Here is a 25,332-nt window from a genome sequence, read left to right as displayed (position 1 = left end):
ATTGAGGAATTTGTTTCATATTTTATTGTTTGATTCAATTTCTTGGTTTATATGTCAGAGAAAAGTGTCGTCTTCCTCCAGATCAGCCTCTCGGTCCTGCCCGTCAGCTGGAGATCACACAACACTGACACAGCTCCTCTGTTGTAACCAAAGAGTGTTTTGGCTTAAGTATGAAGCCATCACACACACACCAGCGGTCTCTACTCGTGTCTCGTTTTGCTCCAGCTCGCTGCATGTGTGGCTGCAGCTCGGCCGTGCGTTCAGCTTGACAGCTTGTTACGGCGCATCGCTCCTCTCTAGGTGTGACCTTTTCCGACTGACCTCTGACCTCCTCCTGTCATTGCAGTGCTGAGTATCCGCGGCGCCCAGGAGGAGGAGCCCCCGGATCCCCAGCTCATGCGGCTGGACAACATGCTGCTGGCGGAGGGCGTGTCCGGTCCAGAGAAAGGCGGAGGCTCGGCGGCCGCTGCAGCTGCGGCGGCGGCCTCGGGAGGAGCGGGGGCGGACAACTCGGCGGAGCACTCGGACTACAGGGCCAAGCTGTCCCAGATCAGACAGATCTACCACACGGAGCTGGAGAAGTACGAACAGGTGAGGAGGGCAGAAGATCTGACGGCACGTGTCAACATCAGACGTCTCATTTTTATTGATTTTGATTGTTACACACTGAGAAAAATACTGTTCCTGCGTTATCACATCTCCCAATAAGAGTGTCTGACTGACTCAGACTGTCATGTCAACACTAGTAGTGATCGTAATCTGTTTGATAGAGCGCCGCTCCAAAGAGGGAACAGAAACAGGTTATAAATTTGACCATTACCTTGTTAAAACTGGCTTCAGAGCACATGAGGAGGCTGTAACGCTGTTTACTGAGGTTTATCTCAACATTTCAGACTTTTTTATGTAATTACAGCTCTCCCCACAATATGTAGTATCAACAACAAACTCGTACAATAATGCGCAGTAAAGGACAGGTTCACCCAAATGTCTGCCGATGGAAATTCAGGTAAAGTTTCAAAGTACCACAAAACATTTCTGGAGCTTCACAGCAAAACAGCACTGCAGCGTTTTCCTGAACAACTGATGTAGCTCAGGAAGCGTTTACATTACTGACGCCTACATTTCCCACAATGCATTTTGACCTGCATATTAAACGTTATTAAGGTTTTAGGGCTGCAACTGATGATAACTTCCATGATGGATAAATCTGTGTAGATGTTGGAAAATTACTCAAATAAATGCTCATCACAATTTCCTCAACATCCTCAAGTTGCTTGTTTTGTCCAACTAACAGTCCAGATTATTGACGATATTCAAGTTACAATCATATGAAACGGAAACGGCATCAAATCTTCAAAAAAGCTGTTCGATGCCACAGGTCATTTGGTTCGCAAGCTAGCTAGAAAATCCTAAAGTTTGCTAACACAATCATCTTATTTGCTGGATTTTGTGAATACAGTGCTGCTTGCAAAGTCTGTAAATTTAATATATGATCCCCTCCACATTACTTATAAACGGATATGGTGAATGTTATATTTAAAAATAGGTTTTGAAGCCACCAGTTCTCAACACAAAGTGACGCCCTCGCTGGAAACCACAGACGTCTGATGGTTGCGGTTTAACCGTCGGGGCACCACTGTGGCTCGTCCTCTCCTGCGATGAAAGCTTTTCATTTAGAGCCGAAAACACTGAGTCAATTATTCGATTGGTCACAAGATAAAATAATCAGCAGCTGTTTTTATCACATAAATCTTTTTTGAGTAATAACACAGAACGTCCTCTCATTGAAGCTACTAATTTGAGAGGATCTGCTGCTGTTTTCTTTGTGGACGTTCGAGGATGTCACGTTGGCCTTCCTGGAATTACGACGGTCATCTTTCACTGCGTCAGTAAACGTTTCGCCAGAACTTAAAGTATCTGGATGTTTCAGCTCCATACAGCCTCTGACACGCAACCAAGCGATGCTAATAAACCTAAATTCACCACAAAAAACACAGATTATATAGATCATTGCGACGCATTGTCCCACTTTTCATTTTCTGTCCTCTTTTCAATACTTTTACTACACCGACACTCGACTTCACAGAGGCGGCGTCGGCCTTAAATAGGATCACAACCCCTGTGGACCTGAATGTTTCCTCAATATACATCACTGTCAGTAAGGATTCACTCCAGATGCGTGTTGCCACCCCAGAATAGTCCAGCATATGCAGTGTGCTGTGCGTCTCTGTGTATATTCCAAGTATAGTCATGAAAGTCTGCTGGAAATGGGGAGGGAGGAGGGTAGATGATTCCCTCTCATTGCCTTGATAACCGATGCATTCGCGACAATAGCATCCCCCTTTCAGATGAAATGCGAGTGAGACAGATGAACACACAGATAGACAGACACAGACAAAGCCTGACACGGCTAAATCCAGAGAGAGATCGACGGGAGGAGAGGAAATAAAGAAGAGGAGACAGTAAGAGACACGGAGTCGGGAGTGTAATATCGTGGCAGATTCACGCCTGGTGTCACACGGGGGGGATGAATGAAACGTCGTGGCATGTTCGTCTCTCAGGGTGGCTACGCTGTGAAAGTGTGTGTCTGGGAAGGGAACAGCTGTCATTGGCTGCTCTCAACACACTGCCATCACCACTTCTGTTAAATATGAAATATATCAGCGCTTATATTCCCCCGTCGGCTGTGTGTGTGTGTGTGTGTGTGTGTGTGTGTGTGTGAGAGGAGCTCGGCCCAGAACCACATTAAGCAAAGAGCCAGATTTCTTTAGATTTTTAAACCCTCCTGTATGTGAACTAGGCCTCCACGATATACGATGTGCGATAACACTGTTCAATACCGAGATCTCTTACGATAAATAAACAAATATTGAAGTTTGCGTATTATTAAGTACACAGTTAATGATGGCTAACGTTAGTTTTGGATTGTCCGTGTAGGTTGTATTACAGGTGGTGATGGAGGTCGGTTGTATTCACTCTAGAAGTTGCAACAACTGCTCGGCATGTTTTACACCGTACCTGTGTTTGTAACACGTCGTCTCTCCCGAATCAAAAATAAGTCCATACAGCAGAAGTGCTGTTTCTTTTCACCACAAGGTCTTCGTCGACCACATTTTCATGGCTTCTCTCTCCTCCCTCAGCCATCGTAACCTGGCAATCACCACCAAACTGATGCCGATTAGCTTTGTCAGGGTAGCTAACAGCTAGCAGGGGCGTCATCTGATTGGTCCTTGTACTCAAGGTGCATGCATGGCGCGTGTAAACAAAATAATTTTTCCTATTCATCGCGTGTCAGGCAGTCTTTTGCGATGTGTTTATCGCACATGTTCATATCGCGATGACGATGAAAAATCGATTTATCGGGCCGCCTTAATGTGAATGTCTGTTTCTGAAGCCACATTGAAAGTGTTTTATTCACAGCTGGATCGACCTCGGCGCGGGGAAGTGTTATTGTGTATGATCTTTCATTCCTTCTATGTGTGTGTGTGTGTGTGTGTGATGTGTTTCTTTCTCCCTCCAGGCATGTAACGAGTTCACCACCCACGTGATGAACCTGTTGCGGGAGCAGTCGCGCACGCGGCCAATTTCGCCCAAAGAGATCGAGCGCATGGTGAACATCATCCACCGCAAGTTCAGCTCCATCCAGATGCAGCTCAAACAGAGCACCTGCGAGGCCGTTATGATCCTGCGCTCCCGCTTCCTCGATGCCAGGTGCGTGTCCTTGTATGCAGCTCGCGTTTCCCATTCAGCGCTACAAATAACCGTGCGATTTAACAACACTGCAAATCATCATGTGCTCCCCGGCTCGGCCTGATATCCATATGAATGGCTGACGTAGGAGGCCTATCATGCTATAAACATGCTGTAACACATGCTGCTTTGCCACTTTGCCGCACACAAACTGGACTGGGTTTGCATCTGTGGATGCCATTTGGACCAGCGTACCCACCAGCACTGGCCAATAAGAGTTCCCTGCGTGCTCCATAACGCTAACTGTTTCCCTTTTTTAATGTAATCGCTTGTTCCTTTTGATGCGTGCTCCGGATTTGCATACATTTCTCCAAGGATAAATGTCGCTCAAAGTCTGAGTTGGAGGCATAACATTTAAATGAGGCATGCGCTCCCTTACAAAGCTCCCTATCTATTCTCTTGCAAATTATTGTGGTGGCGCAGCAGCGAGGGGGAGAGGGGAGAGGGGAGAGGAAGAGGAAAGCTTTCACTGGTTGAGAGGCACTGCCATGCTCGGCTCCGCTGATTAATCTACTGGCTGCTGGAGCCCCATGCTGTGCACATTTACATATTCTCAAGCAGGCTTTTGGAGTGCGGGACAGAGATTTTAGCACAAATCTCCTCACCGGTGGGTACATGCATGGAGATTTTACAGGGTTCCCCTCCAGCTTATGTAAAGCCCTCTTCAGATGTGGCACATGCAGACATGACCTGATAGGTGCAGGAGATAAAGGGTCAGTCAACTCACCGGCATGTGAATATGATATCAGTCTGCTTCCAGGTGTTGTGTGTGTGTGTGGGGGGGGGCTTTTCATTACCTTCACATGGAAACCATGAAAAATTGCAGTATGTAAATTAGTAAGTGGTGTTTGATCAACTCTGCCTTGTTTCCGTGCTGCCATGTATTTCCAGCATGCTGGAATACTGAGACTATACTTGGATTACTGGTGTGCTCATTTCCTGTTTTATTTTGTAAGTTTTCCCCTCATGTTTCTTGGTTTAAGTGCCACTTCCTGTCTTTGTCTGTTTTCCCGACATTTTTCTCTCTGTGCGCCTGAGTTGCATTAGTCGATCAGTGTCTGATTTGATTTCCCTTTGCCTGCCTTTTGTTGCTTGTTTTTTTTTTTTAAATGTAGGATTTTTGCTTGGGAAAAACAGACAAAGACAGGAAGTGGAACTACAAAATAAAACAGCAGCTAGCTGGAGAACACGGTGGAGCGTTCAGCAGCTAAAGAGCCAGTTATTCCATCAGGAGTTGCTGGAGGGAATGTTGTTCTTTCATCAGGTGGCCGGACACAAGATTTTAAATGAGTGATCATGTTGTTTTACGTCTGGACATGAACAGACTTATCATATATTTTGGCCACAACAACTTCATGGGTCAGTGTATATATTATCTTTAAAGCTTGTTGCGCTGTCACCAAGTGGCCCAAAAATTCATGTTTAAAGAATGTAAACAATAAAGCAATATAACATGTTTTTCCTCAAACATCTTTATGTACAAGAACTTAAAAAAATGTCATCAAAGAATAAAAAAAAGTAATAAATCTGACCAGATATTTCATGTAAACCTTATGTACTACTTTCCAACACTGGAATATGGATACATTTAAATCAGAAGTGAACCAAGAGCTTATTTTTATATCATCAGACAATTTCTTTACTCAGTTCATTCTTCATATTGAATTCTAATCGGCACATTTTGCTATGAAACGTGTCCTTTTTTGTAGATCACAGCTCACAGACAATGAAAAAAATCCACTATTAGTTGTGGAGAAATGTAAACGATTCATAGATTGGAATGAGCCTCTATGTGCTGTGACTGCTGCTGCTAATTCTTTTCTCAGCTGCTTGTAAACAGAACTATAGTTGAAGCAGTTCAGGGCTCAAATTGGTCTCTTGGGTCTCGAAGCAAAACCGCAGCTAAATTGAAAGTTTTTGAGTGCGGCTGAGGTTTTCACAAAGCAAGTAATGTTCATCCAAAGCAGGACCGTGGTGACCCAAAGACACAGAGTTATTTGTAGATCAAGATAGTCACGCTAACATCCAGAATAAGAGACTCGAGCTGTTCAAAATAGAGTTTAGATGACGATGGCTTGGACTGGAGAGAAGCATTTCTCTAACCACTTCTTCAACAATCAAACAACAAGTGGATTACTGGGTGAAATACTCACTGATGTTCTCCATTAACTGATCAGTTGTTTGGTCTATAAAATGTCAGAACATGGTGAAAAAATGTGGATCAATGTGTTTCAGTGTTGTCTTCAAATGTTGTTTTTGCCACAATGCAGATATTCAGTTTACCATCATAGATGAAGGAAAGAAAACAGAAAATACTTTCAAGTATTTATTTTTAAAAAATGTACTTGAACCAATTGATCAATTATCAGACCTTTTGATTGACTGTATAGCTGACGACCAATCGATTCATCGTTGTAGCGTTGTTTTTATCATTTCTGGTTTTTGGGTTTGAGAAAAATTTGACTTTTTTTTTTTTTTTAATTCATACACAAAAAACAAATATGGGGCGGTACATCACTAATGCTGCCACTAACTGCTGCTCAACTCCAGCTGCCGTTAGCTAGTTAGCTTGGTTAGCAGTGCAGCTAGCCGTACAAGCCTCGGGAAGCACTGGTCTTCACACCGCTAGCACAGGAGCTTTGGACCAGGATGGGGCAAGGCTAGCTGGTTAGCACGCTAAAAATGTGGTGGATCACATGCAACAATCTCCTGTTTCCATGTTTCTTTGACCTTAACTTGTTTCAATTCCTGTTTTAACCTCCAGTGTTTAATTTTTTTTTTTTTGCAGACGGAAAAGACGAAACTTCAACAAGCAGGCGACAGAGATCCTGAACGAGTATTTCTACTCACACCTCAGTAACCCTTATCCCAGTGAGGAGGCTAAAGAGGAGCTGGCAAAGAAGTGTGCCATCACAGTTGCCCAGGTACACCACAGATCAACCTCCACCCACAAACACCCACCAACCAACCAACCAACCACACCACCTGTAGGGTAAAACCACTGTACACAGAACGATCCAGACAAACACGATTCCTAATGTGAAGCAGCTGTGAGCATCTTGGCAAGTAACCTAATAATAAGTTCTCTGACTGTCACGAGTACAGACAGCTCCTCTAATCTTTGAGCAGAACCTTTTATTGAGACAACAAAAGGACTTGAAGTATAAATACGCCGTGTCACGAGTTTTGTTGTCTTGTAATTCAAACCAGGAAAAAAAAAAGAAGAGCTATTTTTTGACCAAATGACTGTTTGTTTCTTTTTGAAGTAACGCAAGATAAAGACGACACTTGCTGTCATAGTGGGAACACGTTTTACAGAAAATATACAAAATAAAAAAGGTGAAATAAAAGTAGTTATTTTAACTGAACACGGACACGTTGGATGTAAACATAATCGCCTCCTTTGATAATTAGTTTCCTTTTCTTTTGTTTCGTAACAAATTAAACCATGTAAACAAATTCCAAAGCTATTAATTGATTAATTAAAAAAAGAAGATCAGTAGGTTAATTAATTGTGAAAGAAATCGCTTCAGCCGCACAGTATACGCACCAGGCGGTTTGAGGGGGCGATGAGGGGGTTTACCATCCCCCCATTCTTCATCAAAATGCATCCCACTTGTTATCCCGGCACCTCCCCCCTCGCCTCCCTCTCGTAGCAGAGAGAGAGTTCGTCTACTCGCCGGTCACAGGTGGCTGAAAACAAAACAAGTCCAAACCCCCTCGTCCCGTTAGAAATGAACAGAACCGCTTACTGAGTCTATGAAAGCAATTAGCGCACAACACCATTAGCACCGCTGAGAATTAGCACTGCAGTGGTTTGATGTGATGATTTACTAATCGATCTCACGGTAACCAAAACCAAACATCCAGCGCCTCTCGAGATGTTTGTGCCAATGCTGCTGATAATCAGAAAGAGTTTAAATATTTTAGGCACCTTGTGTTTTTTTTTGTTTTGTTTTGTTTTTTTCATCTTTGCATTCTAGCACTCAAGTTGTTTCAATTCTGTGTGAATCGATAATAAGGAAAAAGCAATGCCAACGCCAAGGTAAACAAAGCAGTTTGTGTTTTGGATCTATCATTTGGGGAATGGATTGTTTTCTCAATTGGTTTCATTAATTTATACCGAGTGACTCCGGGATGCATCCGGGCCTGATTGTGGAAGCTGCTCAGCGGCTGAATGATTTGTAGAGTTTCCGTTTCTCGGCCATAATAAAGGAGAATGTTTACCTTCTCCGCGTATTGGAAACTTTGCAGGATTGATTCGGTTTTCATTTTAATGTTGTTTATCATTAGCGCCCGGGATTACCCCCCTGGCTTCATCTGGGAGTCCATTAGCGGTAATGGGTGTTAGCGGATGTTGACTGATTGGTGCTTGCGTGAGTTCTGATGATAGCTGCAGTCATGGTGACATAATGAGACTGTTATTGGCAATCATTCCATTCTGGCACTAATGCAGATTCACAGCACCAGTCTATGTAGCCCCTACTACCTCTGACAGAGGCTCTGCGTAGTGTTACACATGCCATTAAGGCCACGCAAAGCTAAAAACGAACCCCCTGATTTCAACCGAATGCTTCGCCCCTCGAAAAACGTGGAGGGTGCTCTTGTGTGTTGAGATTTCACGAGGATTAAACTATTTCTCTTTGTTTTATCTGCTCAGGTTTCCAACTGGTTTGGGAATAAAAGAATCAGATACAAGAAAAACATTGGTAAGTTCCAAGAAGAAGCCAACATGTACGCTGCGAGAACTGCCGTCAATGCGGCTAATGCATCCTCACATGGAAGCCAAGCAAATTCACCCTCAACTCCAAACTCTGCAGGTGAGACAGGAAGTCCCTGGCTCTGCTCAGCTATTAGACATGTACCTCCTCTCTTGTGCATTACTTCAACAAAGCGACTATTGCAATTTTGACAGTTTCAGGCTATTTAAATGCTGGTGCTGGTGGTTTGTAAGGAATAAAACTAACAACAGGAACTAACAAAAAAAAAAAAAAAAGGCAGCTCTCGTACGAGGAACGTTCCTTTCAGCTGGTAATGCACCGTGATTATATTGAATAGGTCGAAATTTTCCCTTTTAAAATTTTTCCCTGTGTCAGAAATGAGCCAACCTGAGCCCCGTGCCAAGCCTCTCTATGCCTACTGTCCTTTTTGTCTTCATCTCAGTTAATCATATTCTTCATGTATGACTGTATAACTCTTGTGTTCATCATGTTCTGCTGTACTGACATTCAAAGGATAAGTCTGGTGATATTCTGTGCTCCTTTCTCATCGTCAACAGATTAGATTGTTTCCTCTCTACCAAAGAGCTCCTGAACTTATTAGGTTGAGTCACAATGTTGGACGGGGTGACATGTTCCCTCACCGTAGTGAACATGGACACTATTTATTGAGTCAGTGTAACACATCTGAATTCAGGTCAAGTCAAAAAGTCCTGAAAGAAAAAGAGTAACATGTTGTTAACGTTGGTCTTTTTATGCAGCCGCCTCTCGCTGCCACGTTGAAAAAGAAAATGCATCAGTATCACTTCATAACGTGAGACGTTTGTCACAGCGAGATATTTTCAAGTTAATACGACATACAAAGCTTCACAATATACTATTTATCTTGTTAAAACCTATTAAAATAAAATGTTTCCAGTCATAGAAATAATAACTTATGTTGTTAAAACAAGAAACATTTAATTTTAACTAAGTATTATTAACTTTTATATTACACAATAACTTATTATAACATAATCTGTTGACATAATAGCTACTTTCTACCATTTCTACTATTTGTACAAGCTTTTTTTAACGTGATAAGTCAATATAACATAAACTTATCGGGTTATTACGTTATAACTTATATTGCTATAACAACAAACTTGCCTTGTTATAAAAAACAAACTTGTGGTTGTAAAATAAAACATTTCACATGTTAACTTTCATTGTTTTAATACAAAATGTTGAATTTTTAAGTGTTAACATGAAATATCTTGATATTAAGTGAAACATTTTATGTTATATTGTAAATTCTCATCTGAGCATTTCATGTTATGATAAGAATAACTTTCTTTTTATAACATGATCAGTTTTTATCTCGTAATCTCGTTATAACACAAACTTTTCACCTTTTCAACGTGTTACTGATCTATTTATCTTTTTCAGTAGTAAGCATCTGTATTTTTATGAGACTTGTTGACAATAGAAAAAATAAAACTGGAACTAGAATAACACTAGCCTTATCCTTTAATGCTACTGTCCTGTGTTTATTTCTTTTTTTTTTTTTTGTTTTTTTTTAGGAATCAGTGTATTTGCCGTTTCACCAGGAGTCAGAGCAGGAAGCATGTTTAGCCTAGCATAAAACAAGCATGGGAAGCCAATACAACTAGCTCAAATCCTTAAAAAAATTAGAAACATATTCACACCTAAATCACTCCTAAGCTGATCATTCAAATGGTGAATCACGTTGAGTCACCAAATTAAATTCAAAAGTCACGTTAGCTTTGTTGGTAGGTGCATTTTGTCAGATTCGACAGAGCTATGCTAGCAGCTTCACGCTCTGTCTAATACTTGTGCTAAGCTAGGCTAAACACATCCTGAGCCTACATCTCTATTTGACTCTTGTGATCACATTATATTGATAATTTGACTTTGGGTAAGACAGCGAGAAAGTTCTTTTTGACCACTTAGGAAATTCTTCTTTTTTCCTCTGGTTAGCTTAGCACTAATACTTTAATACTAATACCATTTTTCTACAACTAGAGGTTAAAAACTTCCACCTGACACAAACGCCTCTTGTGTCGGGTTAGAGCTGAATCTCTTCTGCCTTTCATGTGTCCCTTAGTTTCCTCTCGGCTCCGTTTCTTCTCATCTAACAGAGCCCGTCTTGGCTGCTAGCTAGCTAACCTCTCTGCATGGTGCCGCTCCGGGCGGCTCGCCTGGACCGGCCTCGCGCACTTTTGCTTAGCCTGCTTTGCTCTCTGTCTCTCTGTGATTCGACTGCTCCCTCTCTCCTTTCAGGTTCTGCTGGCTCTTTTAACATGTCAAACTCCGGGGACTTGTTCATGAGCGTGCAGTCTCTCAATGGGGACTCGTACCAGGGGGCTCAGGTGGGAGCCAACGTGCAGTCACAGGTAGGGCCATGAGCAGCGCAGCAGCTAACACAGGGGGCAGGCCAACACAGTAGACATGTTGACTTGTCAAAAACAGGTGTGAATATTATCATTAGATGTGCGATGTGTAAGAATTGGCCACTTTCTGAGTGCTAATTCCCGCTAACTGTACCTGCGGTTAGCACGTTAGCTCCGTTAGCTGTGCAGCTAGCCATTAAGACTGGGACGTCTGAGAACCAGGTTAGTGTCTGTGTTTGCACTTCGCTTTAGGAGCTTTGGACCGGGATGGGCTAGGGTTAGCCGGTTAGCATGTTAGCTTTAAATATTTCTTCACTCTCTGTGTGTAACGTCAACTCAAATTACTGACGTTTTTCAGAAAACATTAATCAGGCTAATTTAGGTCAATATGCTGTGACTGCAGGGCTAACGGTGGTCGTGACTAGATGGTAACTGCAGACCTGCGAGAAGATCTTGCAAGAGTGATGTTTTGACCAAAAACTTTATCTTTTCCCAAACGTAACCGCAGCGTTGTCACATTATATAATACACCCTACTCAAAATGTGTCAGGGGAAATGGAATATTTCACTGGATTGATGTTTCTGAATTTATATTTTGTGTTTCGTGAATATTTTTGGTCACCAAAAAATAAGGCAACACATTTAATTTGACTTTTTATTGCTAATTCACGGACACACTTATATGGACCCATATTTCAATTTCCCTAACTGATTTTTAGCAGTGTAATTATAATGTACAACAACATGAACAAATCTCTGGAGAGTTTTAAAAATCTACTGTCACCATCTAGGAATGATCGAAAGCAAATGGTGGTAGCCATCTTGGAATAGCGTGTGAATGCTGCCATTTCAAAATAAAGAAGGTTTCCCTGTTCTCCATTTTGTCAACATCAACACAAATACAAAATTAGCTTTATATTTGCTCTGAATGATAGATTCGTTTGATGAGTGAATTCCACAGAATTTAGCCGTCTGATACTAAAACCTAACCTAAATAACGAAACCATTTCTAGAATAAAAGCACTCTTTGTTTTATGTAATCATCCCACGTGATTGGTTCAACTTCATTTCCACTATATATTTTTAACCCAGCCATTCACACCCCCATTGCAGTACTTCTGCCTCCCCACAGGGGAGCCAGCCCAACAGAAAACCACTAGCTGAAGCAGACCTAAATGGAACAGAGCCACCGTTGATGTTATTAATTAAACCTGTGCTTTTCCTGCTATAATAAGACATACTCGCCCCTCTATAGAGCTGTTTCACAGTCTCAGGGGCAGGCTGTGTGTAACAATGTGTTTACCGTGTGAATAGGTTTTTATTTCAGCAGAAAGCAAAAGTTGTTTATCCTAAATTTCCTCTTTGTGTGATTGGACCTTGTTGTCTCCAAGGATATACTTGCAGCAGTCTTCTCTTGTCGTCTCTCTTGTTGTGTTGTCATCCTCCTCTCTGTTCTCCGGTGCTTCTCTTGTGTTGACTCTGACCTTGCTTTGTTTGTTGCTTCTGCATGTTTCAGGTGGATACCCTTCGCCATGTTATCAGTCAGACAGGCGGATACAGTGAAGGACTCACAGCCAACCAGATGTACAGTCCGCAGGGCATCAATGTAAGGATTCTTTTTTTCTTTCTTCCTCTCCCCACCAATTATTTCAAAGCCATAGGGCTCAGGATGCCACTTAGCAGGACTTGTCTCTGCTCCATGGTCACCTAGTTGATTGGTTCTAGATCGCTCGCGCCACGGGCAGCACGCTGCCCGGCATACGCCGGCGTGGGGCCGGCCACACACATGCAGAGCTGCCGTCTGAGCCTGTCATGTCGGATCAGGTCTGCCGTTGCACCTGCAGCCACGTACAGTCAGCTTTGAGCGAACTGAACAAACAGGTGACACCTCCTGCACTGGACTTCAGTTCCCTCTGACCACCTGACCCGTGATTAGCAGCCCAGGGGCCAGAAGCTCCCGTTAAAGCCTCCCAGGAGACAACATCGCTGTCCCTCTAAAAATAAAACGCCACGCCGCTGGAAACAACTCCTCGTGTGCCATCGGGGTGCGTTCCCCTCATGTTTGTCTTATTTTGCGGCAGAGTTCGGGTATGGAGGTGGGGGTTGTGGAGCGAGTGGGGGAGGGGAGGGGATGGGGGGGTTGGGGGGGGTTTTGCTTGCTGGCGGCTGCAAACAGTAGGGAAATTCACAGCGACAAGCCGTGTCGTAAAGGGGAAAATCGATAAGACAGACACAAGGAGAGCAGAGTGTGGACTTGGGACAGCAATCCAAGCGCATTGCTCAGATCATGTTCCTGCCACACTAATGGCCCTGACAGCGAGCCGCGCTGAGAGGACGAGGACGGTCACAGCCGCGGCTGGGTTCCTCCGCTGTCGTCGTCGTGCCTCAGTGGCCATATGATAATCAGATGAAATGTCTCCCGTATAAAAACATGTATGTGTATTCAAATAGGCTTCCTGGCCGCTCCGAGCGCATCCCACAGCCAGCTGTGCTAACCCTGAGAGGCCGCTAACGTATTCAGGCCCTGTTCTTTCTCAGTCCTTTGACCTCACAGATACGGTTCTCCTTGGACGCCTGCTTGCTCTACCACATCTTACACTGCCACAATATGCTGTGTTATTCACTTTTATACCCTGTAAAGAAGCTCCGCAATGCATAATGTAAGAGCGGGATATCTGTCTGCCAGCCTGTTTGCCTGTGATTTATGTATCTGAGGCTGGTAAGTTAGGAATTCGGAAAGTCTGCACTTGCGCCTTCGTTCTTTTTCATACTTTTTTTTTTTTTAATATTGGTGTTTTTTTGACAAACGAGTTAAAGGTGCACTGCATAGTTTTGGAGAAGAGAATTTAATCGGATGAGAAAGATCTTTAATGACGGAATAAACCAGCTAAACTTAAAGGACAACACAATTTCATACTGTTTTGCTTTGTTTGCATGTGGCGGACCCTGCCACCTTTCTGACTTCATACACTGTTACGACCTTATTTTCATCTGAGAACAGCTCATTTATTCATTTATGCAAAAAAAAAAAAATCTCAGTTAATTACCTCGTTAATATTGTAAATATTTAAATTTCTTCTCCGAAACGACATAGTGCCCCTTTAATCTTGTATCATGAACGCTGTATTTCATACAGGAGCTCCAAATTATTATACTAAGAGAAACGCTACATTTTAAAGTGGATTTGTCTTTATAACCTTAAAGAAAATGTTATCGCTAAGACGGCGTTACATCAGCCTTAAAAGTTTCAACAGTGAAGCAGAAAAACTGTCTCACATGTTGATTTCAAATTGAAAACATGCGTCTTTGAAAAACATTTTTTGTTCCGGACAACTGAAGACAGATTTTTATGAATGAAGAGTGGAACAAATGACGAGAGAGAGTTAAAGGAGGCAGAAAAGACTGGATAATGACTGAGCGGATACATAATGCATGCTGTGGATGATTACAGCTGTAATTACGATTTTTTTTTTTTTTTTTTTTTTGTGTGTGAAACAGGCAGCACGTCACCAAAGTCAGACATTCTCCAGCCTGACCCCTTCCACTTGTGATTACACACCACTGCCTGCTGACTTAAATCACAGCCTTTTTGAAAATGAAAGGCTGTCGAGGACCATTTCCAGTTTTTCTGATGGCTTTAAATTCACTATTAATATCCTAAACGCTCTTTAACAGGCCTCGTCTCCGGCAGGCCCCTCCGCTGCTCTTATTGTATGTTAATTCCCGCTGTCAAGCGTCACAATTAGTGCAATATGACGTTGATTGTACTTGTTTTGTTTTAGAGCTCTTTTCAAAAAGATTTCCATATTTATTCGTAGTATTTTAAATGACAGCGACAGGCGGTTATTTCAAGATAAAAAAAAAAAAAAGAAGAAAAAAAAGTCGTGTTCAACTTGACTTTTTTTTTTCGTTTGTGTATTTTCTTCATTATGTGAATTTGAACGCGCGGTGTGTGACGGACTGTAACTCACTCCATTCTGCTCGGCTGAATACATTTTCGTACTTCTTTTATATCCGTCTTGTTCTGAAATTATCGTCTGAGCCTCACGTTAGCTACGTTCCTCCTCCGATCCAGGAGGAAACGTGGCTTTAGGCTGTTGTGCGACTGTGCGGCGGATTCCACGCCGCGTTCAAGCGCCACCTTCGCCCTCGGGACTTTCCATTCGTAGTACCTCACTGTGTTTGACCCAGCTGCTCTCAGTAATGAATATGAAAGTAATGGACTCCCCCTCCCCTTCCTTCTGTTTCCTTTCTCCTCTTCTTCTCTCAGGCGAACGGTGGCTGGCAGGATGCTCCGACCCCCTCATCAGTGACTTCACCCACAGAAGGACCCGGAAGCGTTCACTCTGACACCTCCAACTGATCCTCCACCCCCCTCCCTCCTCACTCCTCACTCCTCCGTCCTCCTCCACCACCACCACCTCCCCCGCCTCCCCCAGCCACATCTCCCCCAAAACTTAAAAACCCATCGGGACTGGACGTGACGTACTGTGTGTGGTCACGCGGCGGGGACACAGTTGGGGTCTGGGACGACATTTTCACTCTTGCGGACAAATGTTTCACTTTTTCCTATCCGGACCGCGGCAGCACTGCTGTCGGGGGGACTCATATCACACACTTCACAGTTTGTACAGTTTCCACTCGATGTCCATGTTGCCTCTTTGTATTTCTCTTACATTATATATTCACACAGCCGGCACACAGTTAGCAGCGTAACGCCGCCGCCGCCCCACAACGTCTCATAAATTGAAATTCTTTCACACTACCTCTATTCGACATAACAACAGAGAGAAAACATTTCAAAATGCTTCGGTTTTACAAAAATGTTTTATAATTATTGGGATTCTACTGTACAACCAACACCATGCCCTGTCATTTTACGCCTCTGTCTTTATTACATGTGTTCGCGAATGTGTTTGTTTTTATCTACTGTGCCAAAGTTCAACCCTGGAGGTGAATTTTGATAATGTTTTTAAATGTCAATGTCCTTAAACTTTTTTTTTTTTTCATGCCATATTTTGTGAAGTATTATTATGTTAGTCATATTAGTCAGGTAAATATCCAAGTATTCAGCCTCCATTTATATAGTTTGTGCTCAGAACTTCTACAGCAGACGAGGACGTGAACTTCTACAACTGACGCGCTCACATAAGGCATTTTATACGTTATTGCCGGACTAGTAGGTTCTCTGCTCACATGCAAAACAATAATAATGCAAAAAGAATTCACAATTTTTACACAAGCAATTAACAAAATGAGCGCGACTTTGATGGTGAGAGTTGAAGTTCTGTCATGTATGTTTGGCTGCATTCGCAACATTCAAAGACGAATCGACCCGGAACGACACCGAATCAACGACGACGTCCGCAGCGATTACTGCGCGTCGATATGATCTAAAGCACAATAACACCTACTGATCGAGCTCAAAGGGTAACATTTGTAAATGTCCGAGAGAAAGAAAAAACGATTTAACTATAGTAGTCATATATTGAAAGAGAGAGCGTGTACAGTCAGTGCATCGTCAGACATCTTCAGTGAGATCGACGTCAAACACCAAATACTGCTGGTAACCAAATCAAAACAAGAAACTGTAATTCTGATGTTAAGGTACCGTGTTGTCGGGATTTAACGCACCGCACGTCTTTTCTCAAAAATTCACTTTTCATCTATGTATCATTATATTTGTGTCATGATCCTGCGAACGCACTGAAAAGAGTTTTTGTGTTTTTGCTCAAATTAAATTATTCTGTAACATTTTATAAGAAGCATCATTAACAAATGGGTAATTAATGGTTAGTTAAACATTAGTTAATAATTATATCACTGTTAACAAACAATGAAATGCTTTATAAACCATTTATTAGGCAATTGTTTATTGTAATGTTGCAACTGATGTATTATATATGTTTATCAACCTTAACAAGTGCTTAATAAATGTTTAATAAAGCATTTCATGGTTTGTTTACAGTTAAATAACTCTGAGGTTTAATTACCTACTAATTTACCACTTAGTATTGATGGTGGTTTACAGATGGTCATTATTATTTTATAAATAGCTCTTAAATACTATGTAGTTCAACATTATCTTCAACATAATAACAATAACAAAGCAGTTCATTGTTTGTTTACTGTTAAATAGTGCTTAAGTTATGTTTAATTATCTATAAATTTACCATTAATAAATGATGGTTATTATAAAGTGTTCTTAAGATGATAAAAGCAAAAATAAGTGTTGTTTGTCTTCTGAATACTTCAATGCACTCTCAGGATTTTGGCACAAATGTTCCTCCGTAAACATCCAGTGCTGATAAATCTTGAGGTTACTCATACGTCACCCCGGTTCTCTGATAACATTAACGAGAGTATTTGAAAAAGAACTACAGTGTTTGTATTTCGAGTCCGTTCACTTTTTATGTTTCCGCTCCACAGTGACACTTAAAGAACACAACATCCATCGATGCAACCTGATCCAAAATGTGAAATTAGACTTGTTGTATGTACAGTTATAGTCTGTGGTCTAACATGTATACATGATTACAGTAGTCCTCATGAGATATCAGCATTTACATACTTTGATACCAAAAAAAAATGGCAGAATTTTTATCCTCCACATTGGGATCAGCTTTATCAACATTTTTTTTTTTTTCCTTTTTTCCTCTTTTGGTAGGATTTTATTACCTACGGTGCTAGTGAGCATCTCATAATGCGCTAGCGCTCTGCATTCAAAGCCAAAAAAGAAAAAAATGCAGTTGGAATACAGTCGTGTTTATATACATTAAAGTGGAAACAAATACTCTGATGGCACACAAATCCAGATAATGTTTGGATATATTTTTATGTCTCCATTTTGTGAATATCTCATTTTTTGTTGTTGTTGTTGTTGTTTTCATTTGATATTAATTTGCTTTCTTTTTTTTATGCTAGCATTATATGTGAATTAGCCCAAGAATGCTCTATATACAGTATGTAGATATGCACCTTTACTCTTTTTTTTTGTTTGTTTGGTTTTTTTTGCATCTTTGAATTTGGACAGCAGCCATTTAACGGCAGGCTGACGGAGTTTCTGTTGAGTTTAAACTAAAATCTTTCTTATTGTTTTTTACACCAAGATGGCTTCTGTCCGAATGAAGGTGACGTGAAAAGTTAGTGTTAACTTTGCTCTCCGGATTTGGTTTTTTTTTTGTTTGTTTTTTTATTTTATTTTTTTTAGATTAACTGAACCTTTCCAGAAATCAAAAAATTCAATCCCGGGATCCCAACCAGTCACAATACAGCCTGAAAACCACAGGTATTTTTGAACAGTTGTCAGTGTGTTTGTATTTATTACACATGTATGAAATCATGGATGTCTCAGAGCTCCTGTTGGAGGTCGGCCACGGCACGATCGCGTCAAACAAACTCATTTGGATCATTGGAAGCGGCTCCTTCTCGACTCGCCTGCTCAGTATTACGGTCGAGAGTCCGAGCAGCATTGGAGTGATGCACAGAACCTGCCTCAGTCTGAAGTCATTGGAGTGAACTGACAGCACCGGCCACGCAAGGCAAAACACAAGGATTGTTTTTTTTTGCACCCCTCAGAAAGAAAAAAAAACAAAAGAAAAAAAAAAAAAACGGCTTAACTCAACTTTTCACTTTGCCTGTCAAATATTATCGAAGCTTCATGTAATGATGCTTTTTAGTTTTTGAACATAAAAGGAAAAGAGACATGGAAAAAGAGAAATGAACAATTTGTAAAACATAAAATGTTTTATTTGTTGCATGTCTTTTTGTTCTTCAATAAAATAACGTACTGCAGTGTTTTGAATGTTAACTTCTTTTTTATAAGGATTTCAGAGTGAAATCGTGGAGCCTTTTTTTCTTGACAGGTTTTAACTTTTAAGATCTCTGCGTATGTAAAAAGGTATCAAATGGAAAACTATTGTCTTTTTAATTCCAATTTAAAAAAAAAAACAACCTGTTTTCTGTGGAGAAAAAAAAAATAGCTGAAAGGTGTAGGTTTTATGGTCTCTTAATTTGTACTGGCAATGCGTATCCCAAATAAATAGTTTCTTTTGTTGCATAAATTGCCGTTTTTGTCGTTTTTCTGGTGCGCTCTTGGGAAGTTGCTCGGCTGAGTGTCATCTCAAACTTATGTGTGGTGTCTCCTTCAGACTTTTGTAACAGGGTCAGGGTCAGGAGTCACTGTAGGACACAAGTTTACACGTTGCAGGCTTGTCAGCCCAACACCTCTGAATAACATCGCACGTCTCACTTCCAACTATGCTACGGCACGCAGGCATTTTATCACCGCTAACATAGCGGCGGAGCTTGGCTGAGCTGCTGCCGAGGGTGTGAAGGGGACATTTTCACAGGTTTTGAAGTGAGTGAAAGCTGTGCGCTCCCGGCAGACAGACACCTCCCCCACCCTCCCCCTCCGCCCCTCCGCCGCCACCGCTCCTCCCCACACCCAGCGCTCCCTCCCAGGCATGGTTAATGTGCGTTCCCTGAAAGAGGCGGAATCCACACTTATCTCTCTCCTCCAGATAAACCAGACAGGATGTCTGATTCTGCTCCTCCGATTCATCCGTCCCTGGGAAAGAGAAAGAGAAAAAAGAAAATCAAGGAGGAAGGGGCTGAAACATTAACTTGTGGATTAAAGAAGAGGTTCCCAGGAGCATCCAGAATCAGAGAGCATGACAGAGACTGTGGGAGTGACATATGCAAACATGATCAAGTGTAATTACATGGAGAAGCCTCCTTGTTTCTATCAAAGGGCTCCTTTTAGCCACTGTGTGAGGCATGAAAGGCAAGAAGTGCTGGACGTGTATAATTTATTCATGCGCGCCGACAAACCAAAAGGCATTGTGAGGCTGATTCAGTCATTACACGGTGAAAAGGTGTAAATCCCATTCGGAGTAAAATCAGTGTACGTTCTTTTGAATTCCCGATTCCTCTAACAAATGTGCTGGATAACATGCTACGCCGTGACAAATGCTGTGTAGGTTTTTTAAGAAGACCACGCCGATCATTATCCGTTTTACACCGCTAAAAGATGCAAATCCAATCAGAAACGGAATCACGACTTTCTGAAGTCTCTTCATCCATTAACAAACAGCTCGGCTGAAATATTGGTGAGGAGTAATAAATGTAACCACAAGAAGACCAGGAGAGTATATCTTCTTGCCGTCTGATACGTGACACTTTAGAATCAGTGTGTCAGGTGTTAATATTTTGATCTACTGTAAGAAGTGAAAGCCCTTTCGCAGAAATCACTGATTTGATGCTTTGCAAGTCAAAAGCAGTCCTGACGTTTCAGTTTGAAGCGAGCTACAAATGGCTGAAGGTGAATATTTTTCAGATGTCTGGTAACAAACTGTAAACCTGTAATTCAGCAGCTTTTTTGTGGCTGCTTAAATATATATGTAGGGAAATGTTACTATTTATTTACAGATGACATATTGACCTAAAAACCTGTGAGCCTACTATTCAAACAAATCAATGTTTAGGCTACAAACAGAAAAATCTACTGTGAAATATTTATGCTGCGGCCCCACTGAGCTTGTCATGGTTTGTAGTTTTGGTTACTGAGTCATTGTGTCACCGAGATTCAAAACAAAATAACGTTTTTGGAAAACACATTTCACAAAACACAAAACTAATTCACAAATCACAAAAGTTCACAAAACATGACAACATATTTAAAAACACTAGCAGATTTCACAGAAAAACTACATAAAAGACATAAAAATTTCACAAAACACTACAACAAAGAAATTTTAAAAACTTTCAAAACTTCTCAAAAAACACAACATTTCGTAAAAAAAACAGCAACATTTCACAAAACAATAAAATTTGACATAACACATTTTACAATAACAACATTTCTCAAAACACTGCAAAGTTTTAAAAAAGACAACAAAATTTCACATTATTTACAACAAAATTTCACATAATTTACAACAAAATTTCACAAAATTTCACAAAACACAGCAAAATGTACTAGAACACAAAACTTTAAAACTCTGAGCTGGAGCTCCCTGAAAACAATTTGAATTCTTTAGACAAATATAATTTCACAGCGACAGAAATGACCAAATATATTTCGACACAGATGTAAATGATAACAGTGATCCATGGCTGAATTCCATTTCGCTGCTTCAGTTTCTCAGGTCCTGCTGTTGTTCATGCTGGTCAGCAGCTGTATCTGCTACTGCAAACATGATGTGGAGGGATTTAGATGTTCAATATCCAAAGGCCCTGGGCCTCATTTGATTAGTTGTTATTTGTTTACTAACACAAAAGTACAATATAAATGGTAAAGACCTGGTCCTTCCTTAGGGGCCATCCATCCACATGGAAACACTTCTGTGTGTAAACGCATGTTTTGCTTCGTTTTGGTTGATCGTCCACATGGATCCTGTAAACGCACTTTTTTCCCTCTTTTTCGCCCTTGCGTTCTCGTTTGGACAGTGATGATGTCATCACCCCTCCCCTCGACATCTGGCCTTCGACCTCTGAGCCCCGCGACTTCTCATAACAACAACAACAACAACAATGGTGGACAACATGCTTGTGTTCGTGCTGCAGAAGATATTGAGCCTATCAGGGCAAAATATTCTGCTGCTCTCTCACTACGATGAGCGAAAAAGGATTATGGACGACCGACTAGCAATTTTCGTCGTCTTCTTGTTGTGTTCGGTTTCTCCTTCTACTGTCTGTTTGTATACAGCATGCAAGCTTCATGTGCATGCTCCGTCTCTTCTTCTCTGTCTTTGGTGAAATTCAAGCGCCAGCAATAGGTCTGGAATATGAACTACAAGCATGTTGAGTTGTTTTCAATGGATCTTTGAACGCAAATATTCTTGAAACGATGCCGAGGAAGATGGAAGACGGGGGGGAAAAGATTGTTTTGGTTTGTGTGGACACCTTAGGCCTTAGAATCCAGTTTTAGAGAGCCAAAGACAATCCTACTGACATTTGTCAACAATGCTTACAACTATAAAGTTGTGTGAAAAGTGACAAAATGTCATTGTTTAGTAAATATGTATATTTTTAGCAGCCTTTAAAGGGACAGTTCACCACCAAATCCAGAAATACAAATTATCCATCTAGATTGTTTGAGTGCAACTTGTGCCAGTTTTGGAGATACTGGCCCTAAAGAATTCACACAGACGTCTAGCTACCTAAGCTAACTAAGCTAGCTACTCTCAGCTTAGCAGTACGCCATCAACGTCCTGTAGTAAGCACGAGCCTCTCGTCTATGAGTAGAGTTCTGTGTCTCAGTTCATGATCTGCGTCCTTCAGAGGAGCATTTGAAGGCCAATAACACACAACGCTGTTCGAAGGCTGTCCCAAATCGAAAGCTCACATAAATGTGTCCTTCTTTCCCCTGTTTTTGGAGGATGCACTGCTACTATCCTTCATGGCTTCACATATTCCAAGATTCTTTGTGTGCCTGAAAAAGAACAAAGAAAGAGAGAAAATGGTGACATCACGTGGTTCAGATTATCACTTTCACAGGCCTGGACAACTGAAATTGTGACGTAAGGGTAAAACATCTGGTGACGCAACCAGGAAATGCTCCAAAGACTAGACCGTCCCATTTAACAACGGCTGACGAGGTTAACAACGTCTTTGAAGGACTCGCCTTTGAAGACTGCAAAGGCCGGGTCCTTCAGAGGATGCAGACCCTGAACTGAGACACAACAGATTTTTTTCCCGCTAGAAATAAAATAGTTCCTGCATGAAACAGCTCACAACAAAGTCTGTGGATTATCTCGAGTAACCAGGTCATGATTTCTGGAAAAAAGACTGTTGAGTTTTTTTTTTAAATATGATGTTTTTTGGCCACCTCGTCCCGTTATATCTAAGAGACAGCAGACAGCAGAGGGTTGATCTCTACAGCCTATATCTTCAAAACTGCACAAAAATATCACTCCAGGTAAGAGGAAAACTATGCATGTATGTAGCCTCGGGAGTTAACTTTGAATTGATGTGGGCCCACTGCTCATTTTTGCCCCGGGCCCCCATATTGAGTTATTCTGGCCCTGCCAGTCACTCAAAGCACACAGACAACACAACAACAGGCTGTGGGGGATAAGAATGGCAGCACACAGTGTACATTCAACTTGAACTACCGAGAAACAAATACACCATCATCAAAACACACTTAGAAATCTAGTTTGTAGATTTGTTAAACGTTTTGCAAAGTGATAATAATTCAGTTTTGGCGCAGGCAAAAAAAAACATCAGACGTCTCACTCGCACTGATGTGAGGGAAAGAAATCAAACCAATGTTGTGAGAAAAAAAAAAAAAAAAGCACTTCGCTCCTCTTTGACCTCATCCTCGTCGCTTTCCTCCATCTGAGCCTTCTCATCGCTGGAGTTTCATATCAATCATCCTCAACCAGACCACGATGCATGTGGCGCGTACAGCCGGGCTCAGGGCTCACATTATATCAATGACAATAACAAGGCTCATAAAAAAAAAAAAAGGGCCGGGCTCATACACAACGCATAATGTGCATCAGTTATGTCAACGCCTGGCAGCATGATACACACACACACACACACACACACACACACACCAAGGCTGCACACATGTGCCTGAGGGGAGGGCTACTGAAGCAGACGATGCAAGGTCTGAAGTCTGAGGGCACGACTTAATGGAGAGGCAGCTCTGTCTCAAGGAAAAATCCTCAGCATTAATACGATGAAACAAGTCTTCCTCTCCGCTGATGGATCTCACAAAACAACTCCAGTGGTTCTGCAGGAATAGGGTCGAAGTAATTAGCGATTGTGGGTGTGTTGCAGATTTCAGATTTTGGAAACGGTTCAGTTTGGCAAAGGCTCACCGCTGGAAAGCTTCACTCTTGTATTGCCTGTGCCACCCACAGATCTCTAATGAATTCCTCTGATCCCAACTTTCATAAAGAAGACATTTGGAAAAGATTTCACAGATCAGCGTGTGCGTCACCGGAGCCTTTCAAGTTATTTCAACCGTGGAATATTTTGAACTGGAATCTGCAGTATGTTTGAGCGTTTAGGGTGTGGGAGTTTTTAAGGCTGTAAACTCTTTCTTTATATTTGCCTAAAGCTTCCATAATGAGCAAGATATGGACCTTATCATCTTCTTCAATTATAACGAGAGGGGAAAAAAAAAACCTTTAAAACTGTGCCAAGAGATGGTCTTATTAAAGGAATGAGAAAGTTATCTCCCCAAAACATGAATCAAAGCTGAGACAAAAAAAAATGAAATATTTCCTGGCTGATGATGGCGGACGTTCAGATACACTGCTGTTGCAATAATTATCGCACTCACGTCCGACAACAAAAGTGTGAGCGCTTCCTGTCGATTCTCACGCAGCCGTGAGCTAATTTGTTTTGAGTTTTGCGTCTGTGTTTTTGTTTTGTTTGTTTTTTTTTTCTTAAATGTTTTCCCTGCATTTCTGGACATGAAGTCAGTTGACACATTTGGTCACCGCCGTGTGTCGCTTTAGAGGGGAAATCCTGTCTTTTCCAAAAGATAGCAATGCTGATTATGTTGTCAAGATGGATTTGTGTCAGGTGACAACAAAAAAAAGAAAAAAAAAAAAAGAAATCTGCCCGGTTCCCCCCTGCTCTGTGTACCCTGCTATACACCGTATATTGTAATTTAGGAGGCAGCTGTCATATTGAGTTTTCCCATTACCCAGTATATACAGCGGGTCTCACACTCCAGACTGAATACACTGGATGGGACTAAACCATCTCTCTCTCTCTCTCACACACACAAGCTTGATTTATGAATTCAAATTAATATTCAAATTAATGGTGAAAACAGACGGTGGTTTAAGATATGTGTTTTTACAGAGCGGGCCCCTGTGGTGGGTCTGCTGCCTCCCAACAGTGAAACACTGCTGACCCCTCATGGCCTGTGAGACTGCAGAGAAGGAAAAGCAGCGTCGAGCAGAGAAACAGGGAAGCTGAGCGGGAAAGGTTTTGATTAAAGGGTTTAAAAGTTTGAAGGCTCTTAGTCGAACTACATGAGATATATAGAGTTTGTGAAACCTCATTTTTAAGCTGATTATAAATCACTGTCACAGACCTATAAAACCTTAAAAAAAAAAAAACCCAAACATTTAGATACTGCACTCTATGACGCGCTCAAGACATGAAGCATCTAATACCAGATAAATTAGAATGGCACTCAGTAGAGCGCATACCTCCACCAAGGCCCAACAACCATTCAGTTCAGTCAACATAATCCAATATCAAACTCATTAAATCAGCAACAACTACTTCACCAAAATCTAAGATCAATAAATCTAGGATCTGCATCTAATTGTACTCATTCATGGAAACAACCAACCAGAATTTTTTCATCAAGATCCATTAATAATCCCGGAAGATATTAACGAAATGTTAAAACAAATAAAGACAGAAAAGAGAAGAAGAAAACAACAAGAGGAGGTTAAAAACTGTCATTAAGTCTGCTGGATCATGCAAAGTTT

The 25,332-nt window shown here is 41.5% G+C and overlaps 1 protein-coding gene across 5 annotated transcripts in view; it reads left to right on the top strand.

Annotated features, from left to right (window-relative positions):
* Positions 1–18,660, top strand: part of pbx1b (pre-B-cell leukemia homeobox 1b) — a 123,916-nt gene extending 105,256 nt beyond the window's left edge. For 3 of the 5 annotated variants that reach the window (XM_037115577.1, XM_037115580.1, XM_037115579.1), the window contains 7 exons: positions 347–591; positions 3,521–3,711; positions 6,539–6,674; positions 8,411–8,570; positions 10,752–10,864; positions 12,378–12,467; positions 15,132–18,660. In XM_037115577.1, coding sequence (XP_036971472.1) covers positions 347–591; positions 3,521–3,711; positions 6,539–6,674; positions 8,411–8,570; positions 10,752–10,864; positions 12,378–12,467; positions 15,132–15,224 — 1,028 coding nt within the window. In that variant the 3' untranslated portion in view covers positions 15,225–18,660. The remainder of the gene's footprint in view (positions 1–346; positions 592–3,520; positions 3,712–6,538; positions 6,675–8,410; positions 8,571–10,751; positions 10,865–12,377; positions 12,468–15,131) is intronic. The other 2 variants (XM_037115581.1, XM_037115582.1) reach the window with 2 other exon arrangements.
* The last annotated feature ends 6,672 nt before the right edge of the window (positions 18,661–25,332 follow it).

Source organism: Acanthopagrus latus, chromosome 11 (genome assembly GCF_904848185.1).
Source record: "Acanthopagrus latus isolate v.2019 chromosome 11, fAcaLat1.1, whole genome shotgun sequence".
Taxonomy (NCBI): domain Eukaryota; kingdom Metazoa; phylum Chordata; class Actinopteri; order Spariformes; family Sparidae; genus Acanthopagrus; species Acanthopagrus latus.
The sequence above is the reverse complement of the archived record's forward strand: the minus strand, read 5'-3'. Positions and strand labels throughout refer to the sequence as shown.